This window comes from Lycium barbarum, chromosome 6 (genome assembly GCF_019175385.1).
Source record: "Lycium barbarum isolate Lr01 chromosome 6, ASM1917538v2, whole genome shotgun sequence".
NCBI classification, from domain to species: Eukaryota; Viridiplantae; Streptophyta; class Magnoliopsida; order Solanales; family Solanaceae; genus Lycium; species Lycium barbarum.
The window spans coordinates 76,460,917-76,486,525 of NC_083342.1; the positions used below are offsets into that span (position 1 = coordinate 76,460,917).

Consider the following 25,609-nt stretch of genomic DNA (forward strand, 5'->3'; position numbering starts at 1 on the left):
AATAACAACATGATGAAAGCATGAAGATAACATAAGATAAAAAGAACAATTTGTACCTTATGATACCTCTTAAGACTACGATCATGCATACTTAACCTTTCTCTAAAGGAAACATTTCATACTATACAAATAATGATACCATACCCGACCATATAGGTTCGGTGTCACCCATACCAGGCCATAACAAGGCTCGGTGTTGTCCGTACCCGACCATAACAAGGATCGGTGTTATTCATACCCAGCTGCAGTAGTGCGCGCGCAATAGATATCATACCCGGCCATATAAGCTCGGTGTCACAAAAATAGCTATATATATCTATATATATATATATATATCTATATATATATATATATATATATATATATATATATATATATATATATATATATATATATAAGACTACGATCATGCATACATAACCTTTCTCTAAATGACACATTTCATACTATACATATAATGATACCATACCCGACCATATAGGTTCGGTGTCACCCATACCCGGCCATACCAAGGCTCGGTGTTGTCCGTACTCGACCATAACAAGGATCGGTGTTATTCATACCCAACTGCAGTAGTGCGCGCGCAATATATATCATACCCGGCCATATAAGCTCGGTGTCACAAAAATAGCTATATATATATATATATATATATATATATGAATACATAAGTAAAAGCAACATCATCATCATCATCATCACTATATCTTTCCTTAGAGGGTCAACTGTCATAAGACGAGGTCAACGATGATGAACAAGATCTACAAAATCATGAGCTTCTAGTGCTTCTAGGAAATAGAACGTTATGGATATCATAGATGGACTCACGATGAGGAAATCTTGCATTTAGAAAGAAGGGTTAACCTTAACATACCTTTACGTCTCCTTATTTACTTAACGTTCTCCTCCAAAGTCCGCAAAATCTACATTCAAGATGATTCATACTAAGGTTAGGTCTTAAAAACATTCTTAAGCTCAAACTAGTATAATTAACAAGCTAACGAAATTTGGGCAGCACTTCCCCTATTTTGTCGACTTCCACCATATTACAAAACAACTCTCACACGACAATAACAACATCCAAAATATCATAATCAAGAAGTTATATTCAATTTAATCTCAAATTTGTCCAAAATCCCTTTTCAAGTTCATCTCATAGTCATCTTCTTCACTTCAACACTTTATAACTTCTCCACTTTAATTCTTTTCCTTTCCTAGAGTTACTAAACCTTTACATCAACTCAATCATGGAAATAAGATGGAGAACATGCCTTATAGTAGAAAAAATGCACCTCACTCAACTCTTTCCGAGACCAAGTTCATCACAACTTTGGAGAGAAACAAGAAGAATCACCTTCCATGGATTATCTTGAGGTTTTGATGTTTGATCTTCTCTCTTGATGGAATGGAAAGGTTTGGGGTGTTATGGAACCTTCAAGAACTCTCTAGAAGTGTGGGGAAATAAATGTGGGAGGTTGATATAAAAATGGGATCTCTTGGGATTTAAAAAGGTGCCAAAGTCGCCCCTCTGCACTAATTTGCGGTGTAGATGCGGCTCAGCATATAGGATATGCGGCCGCATCTCCCCTCCTCTCTATGGGGTGGAGGTTGGGCAGAAAGCTTAGAAAAAATGGCAAGTTTGCTGCCAATATGCAGCCCAACATACTAAGTATGCGGCCGCCTATGGCCCCATTTTCCCCAGTTTCGCGAAAATGCGCTCTTTTCAATTTGTTTGACCTCCAATCCTTATGGAACCTCTTTGGCACTTGTATAAAACTTCAGTAACCATCTAATAGGCCTTATATCTCCCCCTCAAGGTAATGATAAGCAATGCATAACTCAAATAATATGAAATCTTCCCAAAACATAACTCAAATTCCAGTCTTTCGACAAACTTACTTCCGCCGCTTTATATGAATCTGAACCATCAAGGTACATACTTAGAATTGTTAGATACCCTCCTTAGCCTTATAAGGGCTTCATGTCCACTTTAAGCTTACGTTAGTTTACTCATAATGCAAATGACGTGAAATTTCCAAGGTGTAATAGAGAAACCCCAAGCAAATGATAAGAACGAAAACGCCCAGCTGTCTGACCCATATCTGGTGCTTGAACGATCCAAAAGCTCACTCTTGATAACTCCAATAGATTCCTTGCGAAATTTCACTCAAGTTAGGCTGTTGAGTCACCTCATTTGGCCTTAAAATGAGTGAGATATGGTTGTTTCAATTTTTGGGAAGAAGGCAGAAATTTAAAGGACGATCTCAGTGGCAATTTTGTAATTTTCAGCAAAATCACACCAGGAAAATATGGACAGCAAAATTTTAGTAAAATGCCCATATCTCCCTCATATGATGGCGAAACACGACGATTATTGTTGCTACAATTCTGAAATTACTATACGGATCTAATGGTTCAATCGAAACACAAATCAAAGCTCGTTTACTCATGATGGTGCCCTTTTTGCTCAAAACGGTGTTGAAACAAAAAATAAACATCATACAACCCAAACACATCCGAAACTCATCGGAATCTAACCAAAATTGGTGGACAAGTCCAAAGTCATCATACGAACCTGGTCGAACTCTCAAAACATTCAAACGGGACTGTATTGACCCGATGTTGACCGTGGTCAACTCCAAATCATACCAATAGCTAGTTTCTCAACCAACCACCCAAATCACACCCGAACCTCTCGGGAACCGAACTAATGACTCGACTAAGTCATAAATGACATTCTGGACCTAAAAAAACTATTGGAATTCAATTGCAGACACGTTTACCCAAAATTCAACTTTTGGTCAAACTTCTCAAACTTAAGCCTTCAAAATTTCAAAACTTAGATTTTCTTCTTTGATTCTCATCCGATCACCTCGGGAATGGAGTCACCCATCCCCACAAGTCATAAACATCACAACAAAGCTAACAGAAATAACAAATCTCAGATCCAGGTCTAATTTCTTACCGTGACCATCCTTTCACGATAAATAGGCATATTAAACATTAACCGACCTAATTGTTAAAAACCAACCAGTCGAACTCTAAAATTAGCCCCGTCAATTTCCACAGATCATAACTAATATTTCAAATCTAACGGAATCTTCATATTGACAATCAGAGCACGTTTTCCCAAAGTAAGCAATTTGTTCAAATAATTGAATGCCGGAATTTCCAAAGTGAAACCGTCTCTCAAAGTGATCCAAATGATATTCGTTTGACTTCAAATTTGGCTAGCAAGTCAAAATAATTATAACGGAGCTTCTGGAATAGGCGACACTAGTTCTCAAAATGACCGATCGGATCGTTACATCAATTCTTAAGAAAAGTTATAATTTGAAATAAGTTTAATAACATTTCCACATAAAAGAAACCAAATACACATAAAAGAAATCAAATGTGTATGTGTGTGCTTTGTAGGGTCACTATCACCTTTTCTATGACATCATCATTTTAAAGTGGCAAGTAAAAAACCCTTAAAGTTCTTAAAAATTACCAAAATGTCAGAGACTTACAAAGTCGTAAAAAATTTAACTAGGGGTAAAAGAGACAAAAAAAACTCATGTGAGGAATACAAAAAATGGGGATTCTCCCTTATATTGTCATGACCCAAATCAGGGATCGCGCAAGGAGGCGAACCTTTTTACCCAAAACACTCAACTTATATAAATGAAACAATAATGAAACACTTAGTAATTTTGCTACATCATTTAAAACTAGAAATTAACAAGAATACTTTACATTAACCAATTCCCAAAACTGGGTCTAGACTAGTAAAAAAGCTTCTAAGATTTACAACTTGTTGAAATACAGTACAACAAAATACAACCTCTGTTTTGGAATGAAATTAACAGAAGCCTTTGAAAAGTACGCTGGGAGAAACTTCAGAAGCTAATAGATCCACGAACATAACCTGTAACAACTCTCTACAACCCAAAAATATGTAGCAAGAGTAGCATCAGTACACCACTCGTACTGGTAAGCATCATAGGCCGACAACGATTAGAAGAACATAACACAATAGAAATTAACAGATAAGAATGATAGGTAGCAGTTCAACTAATCAGCATAATCAATAGCAAGGAAGGGATCTATCACGATAGGTATACATGCACACATAATTCAAAGTTCAGGCCTAAGTATGCACTTCTATTCCTCAATCCATTAAATATACCAAATGAGCTTCATTTTCACAAACTAACTCTATTCACCAATTAGAAGTAATCATACGATACTCAATTACATTTCAGGTTATACATCCAATTCTTAAAGTACGCCTTTAACAAAATAGAGGACTCTACAACCTCACTAACAATATAACCAGAACGACTTACAACACAAACCATAGACAACAGGGGACTCGGGCTATGATATACAAGGTACACACTAGGTCAAATGATATCACAACACAGTCCAGAAACAACAACTCAAGAGATAGAAGTATCAGTGCCAGAATCCATGAAATATAAGAATGAGATAATGAATGCATATGCAATGCAATGGCCAATGTAATCTCTGTAAACACATGCTCCGAGCGGAATACCTCCACGACTCAACAGTCATGACCCATGGGGGCCCCGCAAAGTCCATGTACCACTCTCGCGATCCCGGCAAAGACCTCGGGCATCAGACACTCTTTCGATCCCGGTAAAGACCTCGGGCATCGGGCTCTCATCTCTCTCATCATCATCAGTACCAAGTCTCAGCTCATATCAGTGTATCATGGAAGATGAGAATGAGTGCTATACATAATGTCAATGTCAAACCGAAACATATCAATATCAATCATGCCACACACTGGCACATATCACAATATCAAAGTCAATATCAATGCCAGTCATGCCACACATGGACACATATCACAATATCAAGAATAAGTCAAGTTCTTTTCTCTATCCAAGATAATACCCAGTAACTGAGAGATAAAGATTTCACAATCACCTAGAAAGATCAACACCGGGTCCTAAAAAACCGTGAGAAGCTAAATGGAATTAATGGTCAACCCTAAACCTACAACTTTCATACCGGCCGCCGATGGCTGTTGTGCCTACTGGGCAACCTCCATCGGAGGTTATCCAGACCTCCATTACACCGGCGACGCAAAAAACCCAACCCTACCCAATCTCCAAACATATGCCAATATGCTTAACCAAAATCAAAATCCCAATAACCCTAATTAGAAAATCGCAATCCCCCTATACCTATGAAGCCGATCACATATCTACATGGAGAACCAAGGTGTATATGGGCAAAAAACGAGATAGAACAGATGATAATCTGGGAGAATTTACAATATGCAATTTTTTGTAATTCTCGTATGGATAGCCGGATATTAAGGAATTATGTAAGCTTATTCCAAAACAATGTGAATTGAAAAGAGAATGTCCAATTGGATTGCTACGGAATAGGTATGTCCTGTTTCGACCAACTTTATTGGAGGATTATGTGAATTTGTTGTCAAAACCATCTTTTTACATTACACACATGAATAGGTCATATCCGATGAGAACTCTAAGGTGGGATCCTTGGGTTAACCCTGATGAAGAAACCACAACAACAATAGCCTAGATTTCTTTTCCATACTTACCTCATAACTATTTTGTGAAAGAGGTTGTTTTTTCATTAGTTGCTGCCGTTGGAAAGCCATTACAAGTTGATATGGCTACACAAAATCAAACACGACCAAGTTGTGCAAGGGTCAAGGTGGAGGTAGACTTATTAAGTGAATTTCTGAAGAGAATCAATATTGGTATGAGAAAGAAGGCTATAGGGGAAGTTATTGATAAGTGGATTCAGATAAATCATGATCATGTCCCAAAGTATTGTAAGTGATGCAAATTACAAGGCCACAATGAGGAGGAATGGTTTGATATTCATCCTAAACTTTACCCAAAAGAGGAGGAGGATGAAGGAGAGACTCTGAAGGATAACAAAGAGGTTCCAGAAGCAGATAATTCAAAATCAAAAGGTAAAGAAGAGGAAAAAAGGGGGAAGAAAAACCATATGAGAAAGGGAAGAAAGTAGATAAGGTCAATGATAACAAGGCTAGGAATCATGAAGGCAAGGGAAATCAGAAAGAAATATACCAAGATGGAGCTTATAGGGCTAATTAGAATTGGAATCCAGTTAGATAAAAAATGGGAAAGAATAATAAGAATATACCGAAACAAGACATGACCAATGAAAAAGCTGGAGACAAGGTAATTGCTGAAAATAAATTCGCTGCCCCACAAAGTGAGGAAACTGGTAAGGTGGAGAAGGAACCTGAAAATCAAAGGGAGAAACTACAAGAAAATTATACACATCAAAAGGAAAAGAACTTCAAAGAAGGCACAACTAATGATACTAAAAGGGAGAGTCCTGTAAAGAACAAGTCTTTCTCTAATAATGGGCAGAAATCATCAGAGAAAAAGGCAGAGTCTTCTAAACCATGGGTGGAGCAGTCTTTTGGGAAAACAAGTGATGGAGATTAGTCAAAGATGGTGACACAGTGTGGAGAAAAAGACAAGAGTTCTGATATGGTATCTACTATGGTAGACCCAATCAGCAAGGATAATATTATGGCATGGCATGGCAAGGCAATGAGAAGACTTCTACACAAGAGGATGAGATTAGTGATGATGACCAAAAAGTACCAGTTGATAATAGGGAAGGTGAATCATTAACACTAGGTGGAGCTTTACAAACTATTGACCCAAACTGTAGTTGTCACGACCCGCCTAGGGGCCGCGACGGATACCCGGGGCTAACCACCGAGCACCGCTCGTTCTATTACTCATTATACTCATTTCACATTCCTTTATCAATTTCATACCCAAATTATAAAGAAAATCATCTTTCATTAGAAAATATAAGAACTTTTATATACTTAAGCCCTTCGGCCATCAAACTAATATATACACATACATAGTAGCAATCTCGTGAGACCACATAACCCACACTGCACATCTACGAGCCTCTACTGGAGTACTAGATATAGAGACGGGACAAGACCCCGTCGTGCCCAACATATACAAATGTACACAAAAGAATAATCAAGCACCTCTGGAACAAAAGAGTGCTTTCAATAAGTTATCAGCTCCTACGGGTCTGGATCAAGCTCGCCTCTCTGTCTACCTGTGGGCATGAACACAACGTCCAAAGAAAACGGACGTCAGTACGAACATTGTACTGAGTATGTAAGACAGGAATGAAACAAATGCAACAGAAGGATCATGAGCCATAAGAGAAGGATATAACCTGTATGAGTTTCATAAGCAAATACATTTCGTACATATATCATATTTTACATAATCGTGGCACATATGTCATCACATCACATATATCATCACATCATAATCCTCGTCGTTAATCCGCGTCCGGGTAACCATCATATGCCGCCCACTAGTGGTGATCATGCCCGGCCCTCTAGGGTCGGTGTAAACATAGCAGCCCGCCTTAGCGGTGACATGCCCAGCCATTTAGGCACGGTGGAATCATACGCAACCCGCATTAGCGGTGACATGCCCGACCATTTAGGCGCGGTGGAATCGTATCGTCATGTAGTTAATCATACCCCATCATTATCACACATCTCATGAACATATCATAATCTTATCATAGCTTGACATTTTCATACATAACATAGGCATATTACAAACTAGCATTATTGATCATCTTATAGACATATCATGAATTAGTATCATTTTACATTTATCATTAGGAGCATACATTAGACTTTGAAGGCAACTATGACTATGTCGGGGTGACGTAAGGTCGTGAATCCCCGATTATATTATGGACATTTATGAGTATCCTGCCTCACCTTGAAGGAAATAGTGTATAAGGTGAGTGTTAGCAATAATGACATCATTAACGTTATCGGGTCATCATACCATGAACTCTCGAATCCCTATACTTTAACTCGTCATCATCATTATCATGCTCGAATGTAGTTTGGTATATTTATGAACTCATAAGCTCCATCGTATAGGAGGATCATGGAAAGCTTGAAGGATTCATGCCTTTGAAGGAAGGGAATAGCCTTACATACCTTTGTCGTTTAACTAGTCTCTCGCTTGCTCGTTCTCCTTTAATGCACACGTTCTTAGATAGTGTAGGAACAAGTCTTGAGTGGTATTACTCTTCTTGCACCAAAACCCTAGCTCACCTCTCTTGAAATTTCTTCACTTGGATGAACTTTGATGTGTTTCTCACACTTAGTTTTGTGGATTTGATGAAGTTGATCATTAATTTTTCATGAGTTCTTGTATATGAAATATGTGGAAGCTTCTAGAGAAGTCTTGAGTTGTGGAGAATGAAAAATGGAAATGAAATAAATGAACTTGGGTCTCTTATTTAAAACTTGAAATCTGTCCCGACGTCATTATACGGTCCGTATAAATTTATACGGTCCATATAATCGACCGTAAAACTGCTCCAGTGACCATCCCTCTCTGTGTCAATTTGACGGTACACTATACGGGCCGTATAATTTTATACGGTCTGTATAATCGACCATGAAATCAACCCTTCAGCAACTTCATTCTGTGGCACTTCTACTGTCCATTATACGATCCGTATAATCGACCATATAACCCATCAGTTCGCTGAATCTTATTTTTGTCACTTCGTTTGATCTCCGATCCTCATGGAACCTTCTTAAAACTTGTTTATCACCTCAATACCAATCTAAGGGATGTCATTACTCGTCTCTAAGACATCATTATGCCGTCATTAACTCATCGTCCATAATTCCTACCCGACACATAACATATCCTTCACTTCTTTCGCCAAACTTCTTCTTTTTAGTCAAATGTCTTTGAATCTCAATTAAGATCATAAAATGCTATTTCTTACTTATCCAAATCACCGTATACCTCATGTTCCTCACTAGCCTATCCACTGTACATTAACGGGAATTTTTTTCCAAGGTGTAACAGTAGTGACTCAACTGGTAATGATAATGGAGACACAAATCAGGACCTTAGTGCTAATGCTCTTGTTCCAATCTCAGTAAGGAGAGGTGCATACATAAATTTACAGGTAGTATCATCAGTGGAAACAATAACAGAAGACTTAGTTTCTAAGGAAACTAGGGATTTTAGCAGAGATACACAAGAAGATGAAACAACGGAGCAAAATATTAGTAATGTGGCCAAAGCAGGAAACTTGTCACTAGGACAGGAAAAGAGGTTGAAAAGTGGCCTTAAGAAGCCAAAATTAGTCATTCCACATCAGGTAAAAACAAGAGGTAGTAAGGTGAAACATCATCATTGTCTCAATGATTGACAAATTGCTTTTCTGGAATATAAGGTCAGTCAGTACTCAAAATGCTTTTGAGAAATTGATTGAACTTAATATAAGACATCATTACACTTTTATAGATCTAATGGAGCCTTTCTAAGAGCCATAAGAAATAGAGGAATATAGAAAGAAATTGGGTATGCACAATGCTTTGGTCAACACATCTGGTAAGCTGTGGATTTTTTGGATAGAGGATTGGGATGGATAGATCATAGCTGATGAAGTAAAACATGTTACTCTTAAACTTACAAATGTTCATATGCAGCAAACAATTATGATTACTTCTGTATATGCAAAGTGCTCAGCAAGAGAAAGACAAAGCCTTTGGGACTCAGTGATTAACATTGCTGGGACAATACAGTCTCCATAGATAGTTGGTGTGGACTTTAATGTCATTTTGTCTGATGAAGAGAAGCTAGGTGGACTCCTAGTTTTACATCAAGAGACTATTGAGTTTGAACATTTCATTAATAATTGCGGTTTGGATGAATTAAAGTTTACAAGTAGCAAATATACATGGTGGAATGGTAGAATTGAGGAGGATTACATATTCAAAAGGTTGGACAGAATTTTTGTCAATCAGGAATTTTGGATATTTTTCCTACTACAGAGGTTGAGCATATGATTAGAGTTGGATCAGACCATGCTCCATTACACATGGTTTGTGATAGCAATGGGATTCCAGTAATAAAGCCATTCAGATTTTTAAACTTCTGGACAAAGCATCATGATTTTATGGATGTGGTGAAAAAGAATTGGGAACTGGACTTTGCTGCTAATCCTTTTACAAAATTTCAGGAAAAAATGAAGAAGGTGAAGAACGCATTATCCCCCTCGAGTAAAGAAACATCTGGTAACATTTTTCAGTAGATTTCCACATTGGAGGATGTTATCTTTTACACCTCTCATTTTATTTCAAGGAGATTTCGGCTTATTGGTGGTGTACACCTTCGGTACGGTAGTCCGCACCAGAGTTTTGGTCATGAGATATTATGCTTGGTATGTGTACAGGTGTATAAGTATGTATTCTTGACATTTTGAGGAAATTGGAAGTGAAACGAATCGAATCGGAGTAAAGCGAAGCAGTTCAGGAAACTGCTGACACCAGTCAGCGTCGACGGCCCAAGGGACGGACCGTCGACACGTTGACGAGCCATCGCCTGGCACCATCGACTAGGTTCTGTGATCAGACCTCTCAGGCGGAGAATCGACGGCGCACGTCGATGAGCCGTCGACCTTGCTCGTCGACCCGCAGATCTAGAAGCTTCCAGCCCTGATTATAAATATAAGCTCCCACGTTTTATTTCATTATTTTTCCCAAGAATAGACCCTATATCTCTCTAGAACCCTCTAAAACTCTCTCTCTATTTCTACAACAATCTATACCAAGAAATCAAGAGCAAAATCCAAGATTTAAGAGATTCATATACTAAGAAGCCTATTAGGGTTTGTGGAGAGTGAGAATTTCTTTGGCATGCAAGTGAAGGGTTCCATTCTAATGGAGTAGAGTGACTCAAGGCTTGTTCCCAAGTGTTTAAGGTGAGTTTTATGTTTATTTCTTATCATTGAGGGTATTGAGGGGTTGAAAGACTTGGATTATGGAAAAACATAGAATATGGAGCTTAAATGTAGAATCAATGGTATTCTTGAATGATAGTTGACCTAAATCATGACTCTTGATGTATTATGAATAGAATCTTGTTACAAATGACATTGAGAACATGGGATAAACATTATATGCGAGTAAATGTAGTAGTGCACTATGACCATGATTATAGATGACTTGAAATGAAATTGGGAAATGTGGATAATGTAAATGAATGGATATTATTGCTTACGATATTGTGAATGTTATTATAGACGTTTGGGAGTTGATATATGATATGGAGAAAGTTGTATAAACAAAGGAAATGCTGCCCAATTTTCTCTAGCCTTAGTTAAGCATATTCATGTGATCGATTAGCTAATGTTAATATGAACTCTCTTGAAGGTAGAGATGTGAGCATTGGAAGAGAACTTTCAAGTGATAGAGTATCCAAATGAAAAGGTATGTAAGGCTAGTCCCTTCCTTATATGGCATGATTCTCATGAAATGAATTCCCTTTTATTTCCATGACTTTCTTACATTCCGGAAAAATATGAGTCAACATTATATAGAGCTCCTTCTGAGACAAAGAATAAGAGATGCGTTTTGAATTCGATAATAGTAATGAGGAGCCTAAGTCTAGAGATTCTAAAGCGTATGATATGACGTTAATTATTATTGCTAGACCCACCTTACGATACTAGTTCCTTCAAGGTGAGGTACGATGATTATGATTTTCCCATAATAGAATTGGGGGTTCTCGACCTTATGTCACCCCGATATGGTTATAGATTATCTTGGGACTCTAATGTGTGTTTTATGATGAGTTTATGAGATGTATGTGATGATACGATTCCACCGTGCCTAGATGACCGGACATGTCACCGCGAAGGCCAGCTGCATATGATTCCACCGCGCCTAGATGGCCAGACATGTCACCGCTAATGCGGGCTACTTATGATTACACCGTGCCTAGAGGTCCAGACATGACACCACTAGTGGGCGGCATATGATGGTACCCGAACGCGGATAAATGAGGATTATATATGTGATAGGTCAATGTATGTGATACGTTTAAAATGCATTTACTCTTAAAGGCTAAGCAGGTTATGTTTTCACCTTATGTTTCATGATTTCTTTATTATGCTCATTTTATTTAAGCCTTGCATACTCAGTACAATGTTCGTACTGACGTCATTTTCTTTGGACGCTGTGTTCATGTCCACAGGTAGACAGGGAGGTGATCTAGACTCGTAGGAGCTATCAATAGATTTTGAGAGCACTCCATTATTCCGGAGGTGCCACTGATTTACTATTTTGTGTGTATATATATATATGTTTTGGGCACGACGGGGTCCTGTCCCGTCCATATGTCTAGTACTCTAATAGAGGCTCGTAGATACGTATGTGTGAGTAGTATGGTTTCACGATTTCCCATTTGTATATGTATATTCTTTTGATAGCCAAAGGGCTTATGTATATAAAGGTAATTATGTTTCAAAGTGAAAATGATTTCTCTATGATTAGAAGCATGAGATTAACGAATGAGAGCAGGATGAGTATGATGAATAGTAGTATGAGCGGTGCTCGGTGGTTAGCCCCATGTACCCGTCATGGCCCCTAGTCGGGCCGTGACATTATCAAAGTGAAGGAAATTCAACTAGAGATAAGTCCAACTAGTTTTAATAGACATGAATTGCACAAAGCACAGGCAGAACTACAAAGATATTTGCATATAGAGGAGGAATATTAGAAGCAGAAGTCAGGAATGAGGTGGTTAAAAGATGGAGAAAGAAATACAAGATTCTTTCATTCATATGTTAATGGTAGAAAGAAGAAGCTGCATTTGAAGGGTATCCACAATAGCCAAGGAGACTGGATAACAGACAACAATCAGATGGGACAAGAAGCTGTTTAATTTTTTCAAAACTAGTTCACTGAGGAAAATAGACCAGATAAGTTTGGAATGATTAACAAGATTCCTAAGGTGATTACAGAGGAGCAAAATGATTTTCTGGTAGCTTTGCCTAGTGAAGAATAGGTAAAAGAAGCAGTTTTTGGTTTGAATGCAGATAGCACTAATGGTCTTGATAGTTTCTCAGGACAATTCTTTCAGACCTAGTGGCCCATCATAGGGGAAGATGTTACTAAAATGGTGAAAGCCTTCTTTTGTGGTCAAGATTTGCCCAGGTGTATTACTCACACTAACCTTGACTTGATCCCTAAGAAGGATTTCATTAACAATTATGCTGATATGAGGCCTATTAGTCTAAACTTGTGCCAACAAAGTCATATCGAGATTGATACATGAGAGGCTAGTTACTGTGCTCCCTTTCATTATTTCCAATAATCAAACTGGCTTTGTTAAGGGTAGAAGTATAGTGGAGAATGTTCTGTTGACTCAGGAGATAATTAGGTACATAAATCAGAGAAAAAAAGTTATGCAATATGGTGATTAAGTTAGATATGGCAAAAACATATGATAAAGTATCATGGATCCTTTTAACAAAGGTTTTAAGGCAGTTTGGATTCTTAGAGATTATAGTAGATATGGTGTGGAGGCTAATTTAAAATAACTGGTATTCTGTACTAGTTAATGGGAAATCTCATGGTTTCTTCCACTTATCAAGGGGTCTTAAACAAGGAGATCCACTGCCCCCTACATTATTCATTATAGCTGCAGAAGTACTTTCTAGAGGATTGAATGAATTACATGAAAAACAGAAATCTAAAGGGCATGGTTTGCCAAAATGGAGTCCACAGATAAATCACCTGTCTTATGCAGATGATACAATCTCGTTTTGTTCAGCTGAGCCAAATTCTCTAAAGAGGATGATGAAGATTTTGAGGAGATATGAAAAGACTTCAGGGCAGATGGTCAACAATAGCAAGAGTTCCTTCTACATACATGAGAAAACATCAGTAGCAGTGGCTGCAAGAATCAAAAGGATTACAGGTATGAATAAAGGCTCTTCCCCCTTTACATATTTGGGTTGTCTTGTGTTTTATGGTAGAAGGAAGAGTGTGTACTTTGAAGATCTGATTAAGAAAGTCATGAAAAGAGTAATGTCTTGGCAAAATAGATTCCTGTCTTTTGGAGGTAGATATATATTAATAGCCCATGTCCTTCAAACTATGCCAGTATATTTGTTATCAGCTATGAATCCTTTGGTTGGTGTAGTTAGGAAACTCCATGAAATCTTTGAAAAATTCTTTTGGAGTAACACTGTAAGGGTGAAGGGTAAACACTGGGTAGCTTGGGAAAAGATGTGCTGTCCAAAATATGAGGGGGGGATTGGTTTTAGAACTTTGTTTGATATATCTAAAGCTCTTTTTCCCAAACTATGGTGGAATTTGAGAACTTCACCTTCTTTGTGGGGTTTTTATATGGTCAACAAGTATTGTAAGAAGCTTCATCTAGTTATAGCTCAAGCAAAAGGGGCATCAAATGTATGGAAGAAAATGGTTGATGTTAGAGAAGAGGTAGAACAAAATATTTGGTGGCAGATTAGAGCAGGAAATTCTAGTTTCTAGTTTGACAATTGGACAAAACAAGGGGCTTTGTATTTTATTATTCAAAATGCTGATGAGGATGAAATAGAAGTCAATAACTTTATTATTAATGGTCAGTGGGATATCCAGAAACTTAGATACATGGTTCTTGATAAAATGACACAACATATCAAGGATAATATCAAACCAACCATACAAGTTGACACAGATAAGGCATGGTGGATGGGCAATTCAACAGGAAAATTCACAGTGAGGAGTGCATGGGAGGAGTTGAGACAGAAGTAGCAAAGCTCAATACAATATGATTTTATTTAGACAAAGGGTCTTCCAATAAATATCATCTTTTTTCTCTAGAGACTATGGAAGTGCAGGGTGTCCACTGATGATAATCTTAAGAAATTGCACATTCCTATTGTCTCTAGATGTTGGTGCTGCACTGAGCACAAAGAAGAAACCATGAGTCATCTTTTTCTAAACTCTCCAATAGATTTCAAGCTTTGGAGAATGTTTGCTTCTTGTGTAGGTTGAAGAATAGAAGGCCTGTAATTACAGGAGGTGATTACATTATGGTGGATAGCTGATGCTCCTCCTAAACTGAAGGCAATATACACAACCATTCCAGCTATCATATTGTGGGAGATTTGGAAGAGAAGGAACTCAATCAAGCATGGAGGCAATACTACTTATAATAGAATGTTATATCAGGTGCAATTGACAGTGCATCAGTTAATCAAGATGAAATATCCTTGGTTAACAAATATACCACCCGATTGGCCTTCTGTTAAACATTATTTGAGCTCTTACAGGTCTACTTTGCATTACTGTTTGGTGAAATGGAGTCTTCCATAGGCAGGAACTTTGAAATGTAACACAGATGGTGCAAGTCAGGGTAATCCAGGTGCAAGTTCATATGGTTTTTGTGTCAGGAATGAAAGAGGAGATATGGTCATTGCCAAGGTTGAACCATTGGGGATAACTACAAATATATTTGCAAAAACAAGAGCAGTACATGAAGCAGTGAAGTGGTATCATCAAAATCAAGTTCAAAATGCTATCATTGAGACATATTCACTTGTCCTCAAAATATTTTACAAGATGTATGGGAGACACCATGGGAGATTGTTGATATAGTTGAAGAACTAAAGCAGTTAATCCAACACTACACATTCATGTTGTACAGTTCTATAGAAAAGGTAATAAGATGGCTGATTTCTTGGCAAATCTGGCAATCACATAGGATCAAACACTGCTTTACTATCACTTTCAAGATCTTTCTCCTAATGGGAGGAGGATTTTGAACACGGAAAATTTGCAGGTTCCAGAAATAAGGGTCAGAATAAGAAGAATTCAACAATAATACAACAGCAGTACAGGTGCAGATGGATCAAAAAACACAGAAGCTAGGAAATAGAGTTGTTAAGTTGAGTAGTCTTCTGCCAAATTGTAAAGTTGTGAATGTGATTATCATCTCAATCACAACTATGGCAATACATATAGTAGCAAGATTTTTCTTTTACAACATTTTTTATTTTTATTTTTTGACTCTATTTTATTTTTTCTTCTTTTCCACTTGTCAATAAAACCACAAAAAATTATTTTTAAAAAAATGATTTCACAATCACGATAAAGCAACTACGTATCAAGTCTAATATCACACACGTAGCAGTAAGCCAATAGATCACAATAGGGCAACAAGCCCATAATCAAACAATAGTACCTACCTAGGTAATCCATCCCAACTTCATACCCGAAGGTGTAACATGCTTCCTCCGACAATCACTAACTCTACATATGCTTTGCTAATTAAAGTCTAACCACAAGGTAAAATAGGGCAAAAATACAACTCAAATCACACGACGCGAGCCCAATCATACCAACTAGACACTAGTACACTTAGTCAAGGAAATACCAACTCAAATTACAAGGAGACAAGCCACTCATAACAGTACCAACCTAGAATTATCCATCCCCACATCGTGTCGGTGACCTAAGCATGCTTTCTCCGTCGATCACTACTGTGCATATATGAAATACTAATCACATTCTAACTCAAGTAAGCCATAACCTACCTCGAGGTCGAGCAGGTGTCGCGAACATCCACTTGATCTTCATCTTCCATTTTCGGAAAAAAAAAGCCTAGATGGGATGTAGCACCCCCTTTGGGAGATGTCACTTACGAAATAAAAGCTAAATGCCACTTACGAAACAAAAGCTAATTTCATAATTACAACGTTCAGAAGAAATTTATTTTCCATTCAACACCATTGTAGGTTCATATTATACACAAATTTCAAACTTGTGAATATCAAAAGAAAACTATTCCCCTCCTTGGTACATAATTACAAGGCGAAATGTAAATTTAGTACATGACATGACTTGGGTTATTAGCACACCCAGAAACAACAAAACAAGTCACCAAGTTCAAGTTACAAGCTTATGGACTTGTGGACCAACAAGCCTCCAAAATTTCATACATAAGTGTAGCATACGGATCATATACAAGTCCCAAAACTATACAAAACCTAAATGCATATGCAAAGGTGATCTTCACTAAAGCTCCCAAAAAGTCTACTCCAAATGGCCATCTTCAAATCTCTTCCCGTACATTACCTACGATAGAAAATAACTATCGCTAAGCATAAAGCTTAGTGGCATAAACTTTGAGTTTGGAACCATTAGATTCTCCAATTCCCTTATCAATCATAGGTAGCTCAATAAGATAATAATAATAATAATAAAATAAAAATAAAAAATCAAGTAAACAATTATATCAAAGTATCAAACATCAAAACCTTGAAGAGTTTCCAACTATCGAAATTAATATTTGAAGGGTGAAGTGTCAAGAAAGCTTATAAATCAATTCAAGAGAGTTTGTGAAATAACCAATTTCGCCCAATATGTACGTCATGCCATCACACCAAGCATAATCAATATCAAGATGGAACGAAGCCCCAAATCAAGTAGGATCAAAACACAATAATCAAGAGAATCCAGAACCATATTAAAAATGGCTTTCTAGTTCGTACTTAACATAGAGAAGTTCCATAACTACGACGAACCAAAATCCAAAGTCAAGATGACAAAAGATTTGAGTCAAGATGCATGCCGATATCGGTGACAAAGTCACAACCAAAAGAAGGAAAAAGTACCAACAAGAATGCAAAACGATCAAGCAATTCATACAAGTGGGCGATTTAGCGAATATCTTGCAATCCTTGAGATAATAACCATATAGTGATATAAGATGAAGAGAAAGGAAACAACACATCAAGATACTTCAAAAATTATAGAAAATAAAGATATTCCAAGTTCAAGTTTATACACAAACCTTGGCGTTTTACCACACAACAAGTTCTACAACAACTCAGGGAGTTCAAATCATTTACGTCATAGACCAACCAATGTCCACTTCGTCAAAAAATTCCTCTTAGCTTGTACAAGAGTATATATACCTTAAATACACAATAAAATATATATTTAAGTTCAATGTTTTTATCACGTTGAAACTAAACATGATATCAGTGAAAATCACCCTAAGTTATCAAAACAGAAATTCTGGACAGTACCACTGTCTTGTATTGTGGCTCAGTTGCAAAGGGCTAAACAGCAAAACTAGACTTATTGGTCTTGATAAAAGTTGTAGATATATGACTTGGGGTTCCAGCGAAATTTAAATCACCCAGATATCGGTTTCTTACAAAACGATATGCTCAAAATACTAACTACTACATGGAGGGTTTGTAAAACAGAATTCTGGGCAGCACCTGCCCTGTACTTCATCACCTCTTTTCGAATAAATAAAAGCAAAAATAGGTTTTTGAGCCTGAAAAAAAGTTGTATATCTATGAAATATATTTCCAGATCAACTTTTCTCTCTTAAACATGGAATTTTATACAAGGAGATATGCTAAAACTACTAATAGTTGTCCAGTTCAAAAACGGGTTTGGTAAACTTACCTCAAAAGTGTGGAGTAGCTTGTGGCTCAACCAAAACAAGTCTTGTTGGTGATTTAGTGGGAGAATTTGATGAGAGGAGAGAATTTTATTTTTTTGAAAACGAAAGTAGAGGAGGTGGAGAGGATATTAGCCAAAAAGGTATATATGTTACTTGGATAAGGATGAAAAAAAAGGTGGCTGCCCAAACTTTTATGTTTGGATTAATATGAAAGGTTTGCTGCCCAAAACATAATATATCTATTGTATTTCATAATAAATGTATCAAGAGGATAATAAGTGGTAAGCATAACAACATCACGAAACTTCCTTGTAAATATTAATACAATCTAAAGTAAGCAATTTTCATATATCGTCAAATTCACGTAGGGAGTGCGAAGTAAATATATCCTTACTATAAAGATATGATCAATCAAAAATTCAAGTATTAGTTTAAACAATTTGGGGTGTTACAACTCTCTCCCCTTAAGAAATTTCATCCCGAAATTTACCTTATACCAGTCTCAAAACAAATATGGATATTGAATTTGCATATCCTCTGCTCGCTCCCAGGTAGCTTCTTTGCCAGAATGATTTGTCCAAAGGAATTTTACGAATGGAATTTTCTTGTTTCTAAGCTCTTTTATCTCACGTGCCAAGATTTGGATAGGTTCCTCTTCATATGTCAAGTCAGGACTGATCTCAATGGATTCAACAGGAAGAACATGAGATGGATCTGAGCGATATATTCTAAGCATAGAAATGTGGAAGACATTGTGGATCTTGTCTAACTCCAGTGGAAGAGCTAGTTTATATGCAACTGAACCAACTCTCTCAAGTACTTCATATGGTCCAATATATCGAGGACTAAGTTTTCCTTTTTGGCCAAATCTCATAATCTTCTTCCATGGAAAAACCTTTAAAAATACCTTATCTCCCACTTGATGCTTAATTTCACGCCTCTTAAGATTAGCATAAGACTTTTGTCTATCTGAAGCAATTTTTAGACGATCTTGATGATTTTTACTTTATCTTCAGTTTATTGCACAATCTCAGGACAAACCAATTTTCTTTCACCAACTTCACTCTAACAAAGTGGAGTTCTACATTTTCTCCTATGTAATGCTTCTAAGGAGGCATGCCAATACTTGATTGGTAGCAATTATTGTAAGCAAATTCTATCAAGGCTAAGTGTTTGTCCAAACTACCCTCAAACTCAATAATGCAAGCTCGAAGCATATCTTCCAAGATTTGTATTACCTTCTCGGACTGGCCGTCTGTCTGAGGATGGAAAGAAGTACTAAAGTTCAACCTAGTACCTAAAGTTTCTGGCAAGATATTCCAAAATCTGGATGTAAACCTCGGGTCTCGGTCAGATACAATAGAAATCAGAACTCCATGCAGCCGCACAATCTCATTAACATACAATTCTGCTAAAAGTTCAAGTGGGTAGTCCACTCTGATGGCCAAGAAGTGAGCACTCTTGGTTAGCCTATCAACTATAACCTAAATTGCATCATGACTTTTTTGGGTGCGTGGAAGTCCAGAAACAAAGTCCGTAGTTATTCTTTCCCATTTCCACTCTGGTATCGCCAAGGGTTGTAACAAACCAGCTGGGACTTGATGCTCGACCTTTTTTTATTGACAAACTAAGCATTTAGAAATGAACTTCGCAATGTCTTTGTTCATACCATTCCACCAGTAGTGTTTTTTGATGGTTTGGTACATTTTAGTACCTCAAGGATGCATTGCATATGGTGAAGTATGTGCTTTATTCAAAATTTCTTTCCTCAAGTTGTCATCTTTAGGAACACATAACCTATTTCGATAAAATCGAACACCATCCTCCGTTAATTTAAAATCAAGCTTTCCTTCAGTTTGAACTTCTTTGATCAATGTCACAAGTTTCTCATCTAACTTCTGTGCTTCTAGCTTCTCATCTAACTTCTGTGCTTCTTTCACCTGTTCAAGTAGAACTGGCTTAACTTGCAATCTAGCAACAATAGAGCCATCAGAATTAAATGTAAGACAAGCATTCATGGCTCTTAATTCAAGAAACAAAGGCAAAGGGCTTAGAGATAAACTGGCAAAGGATTTGCGACATAGAGCATCTACAACAACATTGGCTTTACCTGGATGATTGTCAATGATATAGTCATAATCTTTAATGAGTTCAAGCCATCTACGTTGTCTCAAATTCAACTCTTTCTGTGTACCCAAGCACTTTAAACTCTTGTGATCAGTAAATATGTGACATTTTTCTCTATATAAGCAATGCCTCAAAGAAAACACTACGGCAGCGAGCTCAAGGTCACGAGTAGGATAATTTAACTCACGTGGTTTCAATTTTCGAGAGGCATATGCAACCACTTTCCCTTCTTGCATCAGGAAACAACCCAAACATTAATGAGAAGCATCACTATATATCACATACTCTTTCCCTTCAGTTGGTAGAGTAAATATAGGAGCTTGTGTCAATAAGGATTTGAGCTTTTAAAATCTCTCTTGGCATTTGTCATCCCATACGAACTTGACATCCTTTCTCATGAGTTTAGTCAAAGGAGAGGCTATAATGGAGATGTCACGACCCAACTCGATGAGCCGTGACGAGTGCCCGACACTACTGACCAAGCACTCCTATGCTTATACCTACTTCTGGTTGATTAGCTTAGGCCCATACATAACTCAGAATTAAACCAGATCGTATGACGTAAAGTTAACACAACAAACTTCACATCGAATGCTCATAACACGTGCGTCTATGTAAACAATCATACGTACCAAGTATAACAGTGTAGGCCGAATAGGCCACTGCATATGCTGTACAACAAAATAAGAGCTAACATAGCTGCACAACACTTCTACGATTCACAATTGTCTACAGACCTCTATGGAATATAAACTGTGGAAAAGATAGGACAAGGCCCCAGTCATACCCATATATCTACATATCAAGATAGCATACCAAAAAGGGCTACAGCTCCGAGCCAAATGGAGCGTTCTGACTGCGGATGAGGGAAATCCTACTGGTTTGGATCGTCTGGCTGGCTACCTGATCTTGCGGGCATAAACGCAGCGCCCACAAGAAAGGACGTCAGTACGAATAGTGTACTGAGTATGTAAGACATGAATAATAATAAAACATGAGTAATGAAACATAACATGAGGTAAAGAGATAATCTGTACATCTGATTTCCTCTTAAGGCGGATATCATGCATGCTGACTTTAAATTTTAAACAACAACATAAATATATACAAGTAAACTGCTCGACCATATAGGTACGGTGTTATGCTGCCTGGCCATTTAGGCACGGTGTTATCATCATTAGCCCACGTCCGGGGCATAAGCTTCCCACTGTAGTGGTGAGTTTGCCCGGCCATGTAGGCACGGTGTTATTAAAATACATACATATTTGAAAGAAAGGGACTAGCCTCAACATACCTTTCGGTCTCCTTAGCGATTCAACGTTTATCCTTCCAAACTCGTAAATCTACATATAAACCATTCATACTATTGTTTGGCTCAGAGTCATACGCCCATCCTAAGTCATTGATTTAATTACGTTTAGGGTCTGCCGAAATTCGGGCAGCATTTCCCCTGTTTATATGCCTAGCCCGAAATCAAAACTCAATAACCAACAACAACAACAACAATACCAACATCAACAACATCATTACTAACACCATTATATTCCATAAAACATCCCACACGATGTTTTTCAAGTTTCCCAACTAACCAATTTGTTATATGACTGTCTAGAAATTTTACCTCTGTAAATAAACCGAAACTAATATGAATAAGGAGAGATTCGTACCTTACTCCCTCTAGTACTGCAATATCATTATTTTCCACCTTGAATTTAAGCCAATACTCGACGCTATACAATTTTATAATTGCAACTGTAAGCTGTCTGGACCAGAATCCAGGGATTATACTCGATTTGTGTTAAAATTTGATGTGTGGAAATTGGGATAGGTTTCCAAAAGTTTAGGGGTGGTTTAGAGGATGTTTTGATTGAGAAATAAGGGGGTAAACCCTTTTTATAACGTTTTAGGCTCGGGTTGCACCGACCTAAAAAGTACTCAGCGCGTTCGCGCTGTGTTGTCTATCACCCCTTCTGCGCGTTCGTGCCACCTCCTGGCGCCTTCACGTAGAGCAATTTCCTGGCCTGCCAGCCGACCTTGTAATGTCCATATCTCCTTACTCCGATGCTGGATCGATGAGCGGTTTGTTTTGTTGAAAGCTAGACTTCATGAACTTCACCTAAGGCTTTTGCTTTGCCTAAAAACTCATCATATTCTAAAATATATTTTTCCTCCAAATTGGACCAACAAACATAGTTTTCGCAACTTACCTGCTCTCCAATCCTCTCACAACTTACTATATGAACTAAGCCTTCATAACCATAGGATAAACGTGTTACACCCCGGAAAATTTTGCACTACCAAGGTTGTAGCCAGATTAGTATGGGCCTGAGGAAGAGCAAAGTTATGCGAGGATTAAGGAGAAAGTTATATTATAAGAGTGTAATAATGGTATACATATGACATTTGGAGACCATATTGATTGAATTGGTTCACATGTCACTTGCCGAAAGCCCTCGTTGCTGTAAGCTAAATGGGGCCTACACGCCGGAGTTTTATAAAGGATATATAAAGAGATATACAGGTAGTACATGAAAAGTTGAGCAAGTCCTAAGAAGGACCCATAAGCCAAATATGGGCATAAGCCCTTCAAAAGGACGATTTAAGGAAAAGATTTCGGATGATCTGACTTGGAGGGGCCAAAATGCTATTATACGTTTGGAATTTGGAAAAACACCAAGAATGAAAGTTGTAGAAATTGAAAGTGATTTCCAACCATAGGTCGTGGGCCATACCACGATATTGGGATAAAGAGCTATGACCTTTTTACTGAACGACCGCGTAGTCAGAAAAATTAGGCCTGCGCCAATGCGCCCAAAGGGGGCGCGGTCGCGCTGAAGGATTTTTATGTCGGTCCAGCCAGAACTTGGACCGTTATAAAAAGCGGGTTATCCCCCTATTTTCTCAGCCAAAGACCCCAAAACCCCTCAAATTCTCTGGAAACTTCCCCACATTTTCCATACACACTTTTAAGACAAAACCAGGTATAATTTCCCAATTCTGGTTCGGGTAGCGTATAGTTATTATTGCAGAATCATATAGGGGCGTGTTGTGGTCTACACTTAAGGTGGAAGAGTGAAGATACAACAATATTAACTGGAGAAATATTTACGAGCTCGGGCGAATAAGCGTAGCTAATCAGAGGTGGAACAGGTATGTTAAGGCTCGTCCCTTTCTTTCAAAGGCATGATTCCTATGTTATGATTCCATAAATGTTTCCATAACCACCTTGTTTTCAAAAGCTCGAAGTTCATGACTCTTAAAACCTCTTATGATGTTAAATGGAATATGTTCTATGATGGTTGTGACGATGATGATGATTCTCTTCTTTTGAAACTCCGAAGCTATGATTTGAGAGCATTATGAGACTATTGAGCCATTTCATGAATCCCTTAACCGTACTTATTGATGATGGTCTCACCTCACGTTGCTCGTTCTTTCGAGGTGAGATATAGCAATGATAACGATTCTATTTCCAGTGCTACCTAAGTTCATGATTCTCGAGACTCCCGTGACATCGTCGATTTCATTTTACGATGGTAGATCCTTCAAGGAATGATATAGTGATAATGGTAATGCTAATGATAACGTTGATTTCATTTATGTATTTTTATGTGTATGTATGTATGTATGCATTGCATCCCACTGATCAGTTGGGGATAACATCGAGTCCCGCAAGGGCCGAGTACGGATAACATCGAGTCTTGCAAGGGCCGAGTACGGATAAAATCGAGTCCTGCAAAGGCCGAGTACAGATTACATCGAGTCCCGCAAGGGCCGAGTACGGATAACATCGAGTCTTGCAAGGGCCGAGTACGGATAACACCGAGTCCCGAAAGGGCTGGGTAAGGATAAGACAGATGTATGTATAGTAAGTGTATGTGAATGCATATGTATGTATGTTGTGTATGGATGTGTATGACATGTTTTTCCTGTAGACGAGTAGTTTACATGACAGAGATCTTAAGAAGAGTACGAGGTATAATTACTTACTTCATCTTATGTTATCTTCACTCTGATATCATACTACTATTCATGCCTTACATACTCAGTACATTGTTCGTACTGGCGTCCCATCTTGTGGACGCTGCGTTCATGCCCGTAGGTGTAGATAGAAGAGACAAGAATCTTCCATAGTAGGCTGCCTGCAAGTACCAATTCTGATTGTCTAGATATGTATATATATATATATATATATATATATATAGAGAGAGAGAGAGAGAGAGAGAGAGAGAGAGAGAGAAAGAGAGAGAGAGAGAGAGAGAGAGAGAGAGAGAGTGGCTTTGCAGACGGTTCCTGTGTACAAATTAGTCATAGTGTGACGATAGTAATGTTGGCACCATGGGTCCAATGTACATATACTTATGCATGATATTATGTTCGTATTTAGCCTCTTGATCCTATTGTTTCCATTTGAGTCACGAAGAATGTAAGTTATAAGTTGGTTCGCTCGGTTTCTGTAAGGTACCGGGTGCCAATCACGCCCTACCAAGAGTGGGGTATGACAAATTGGTATCAGAGCAGTTCTGTCCTAGGGTTGTCTGCAAGCTGTGTCTAGCAGGGTCCTGTTTATGGGTGTGAAGCTGGCCACATTTATAAACAGGAGGCTGCAGGGCATCTAGGAATCATATACCTTTCTTTCCATCTTAGATCGTGCGATAGAGCCAGAGTCTAGGAAAGATCGCTTCTGATCCTTTTCCTGCAGGTAAGTGCAGACTGACGAGAGATGAAGAGATCAGCTTCAAATAGTGGGGGTGCTAAGAAGGCCCCTAGAGTATATCCAGAACCCTAGGCTCCAGAACCGAGTCGGAGGAGCCTCAGTTATTCCATTGGGACTGATCCCTCAGAGGACCCAGCGACGATTCCTCTAGAGTTTTTGACTCCCGGAGAGGAGGACCCCCCTGAGGGCATTTATGACACAGATCTGTCTGAGTATTCGTTTGGGACAACGGAGGAGGAGATTCCCGAGGCCGTACTAGCTGCTTGTATTGTAGAGCACTACGTCAGACTAGCCTCCCCGGTGAGTGTTACGGATTACTCTAGCCCTCTATCCTGGTTGTCGGTAAACCAGGAGTTACCCGATTATCTATATCTTTCAGACTCAGATGAGAGAGATGATAAAGGGCAGACGAGCAGATGGTGGGTAGACG

General features: G+C 38.2%; 1 protein-coding gene across 1 annotated transcript; it reads right to left on the reverse strand.

Annotated features, from left to right (window-relative positions):
* Positions 1 to 18,837: 18,837 nt before the first annotated feature.
* LOC132644095 (uncharacterized) lies at positions 18,838 to 19,209 on the reverse strand. Its single transcript, XM_060360650.1, has one exon. The coding sequence runs from the start codon at positions 19,207 to 19,209 to the stop codon at positions 18,838 to 18,840; it is 372 nt and encodes a 123-aa protein (XP_060216633.1).
* Between the last annotated feature and the right edge of the window lie 6,400 nt (positions 19,210 to 25,609).

What these genes read in the sequence shown, in the direction of transcription:
- LOC132644095 (XM_060360650.1), bottom strand. Translation starts at nt 19,209, where the DNA reads ATGAGATTTGGCCAAAAAGGAAAACTTAGTCCTCGATATATTGGACCA.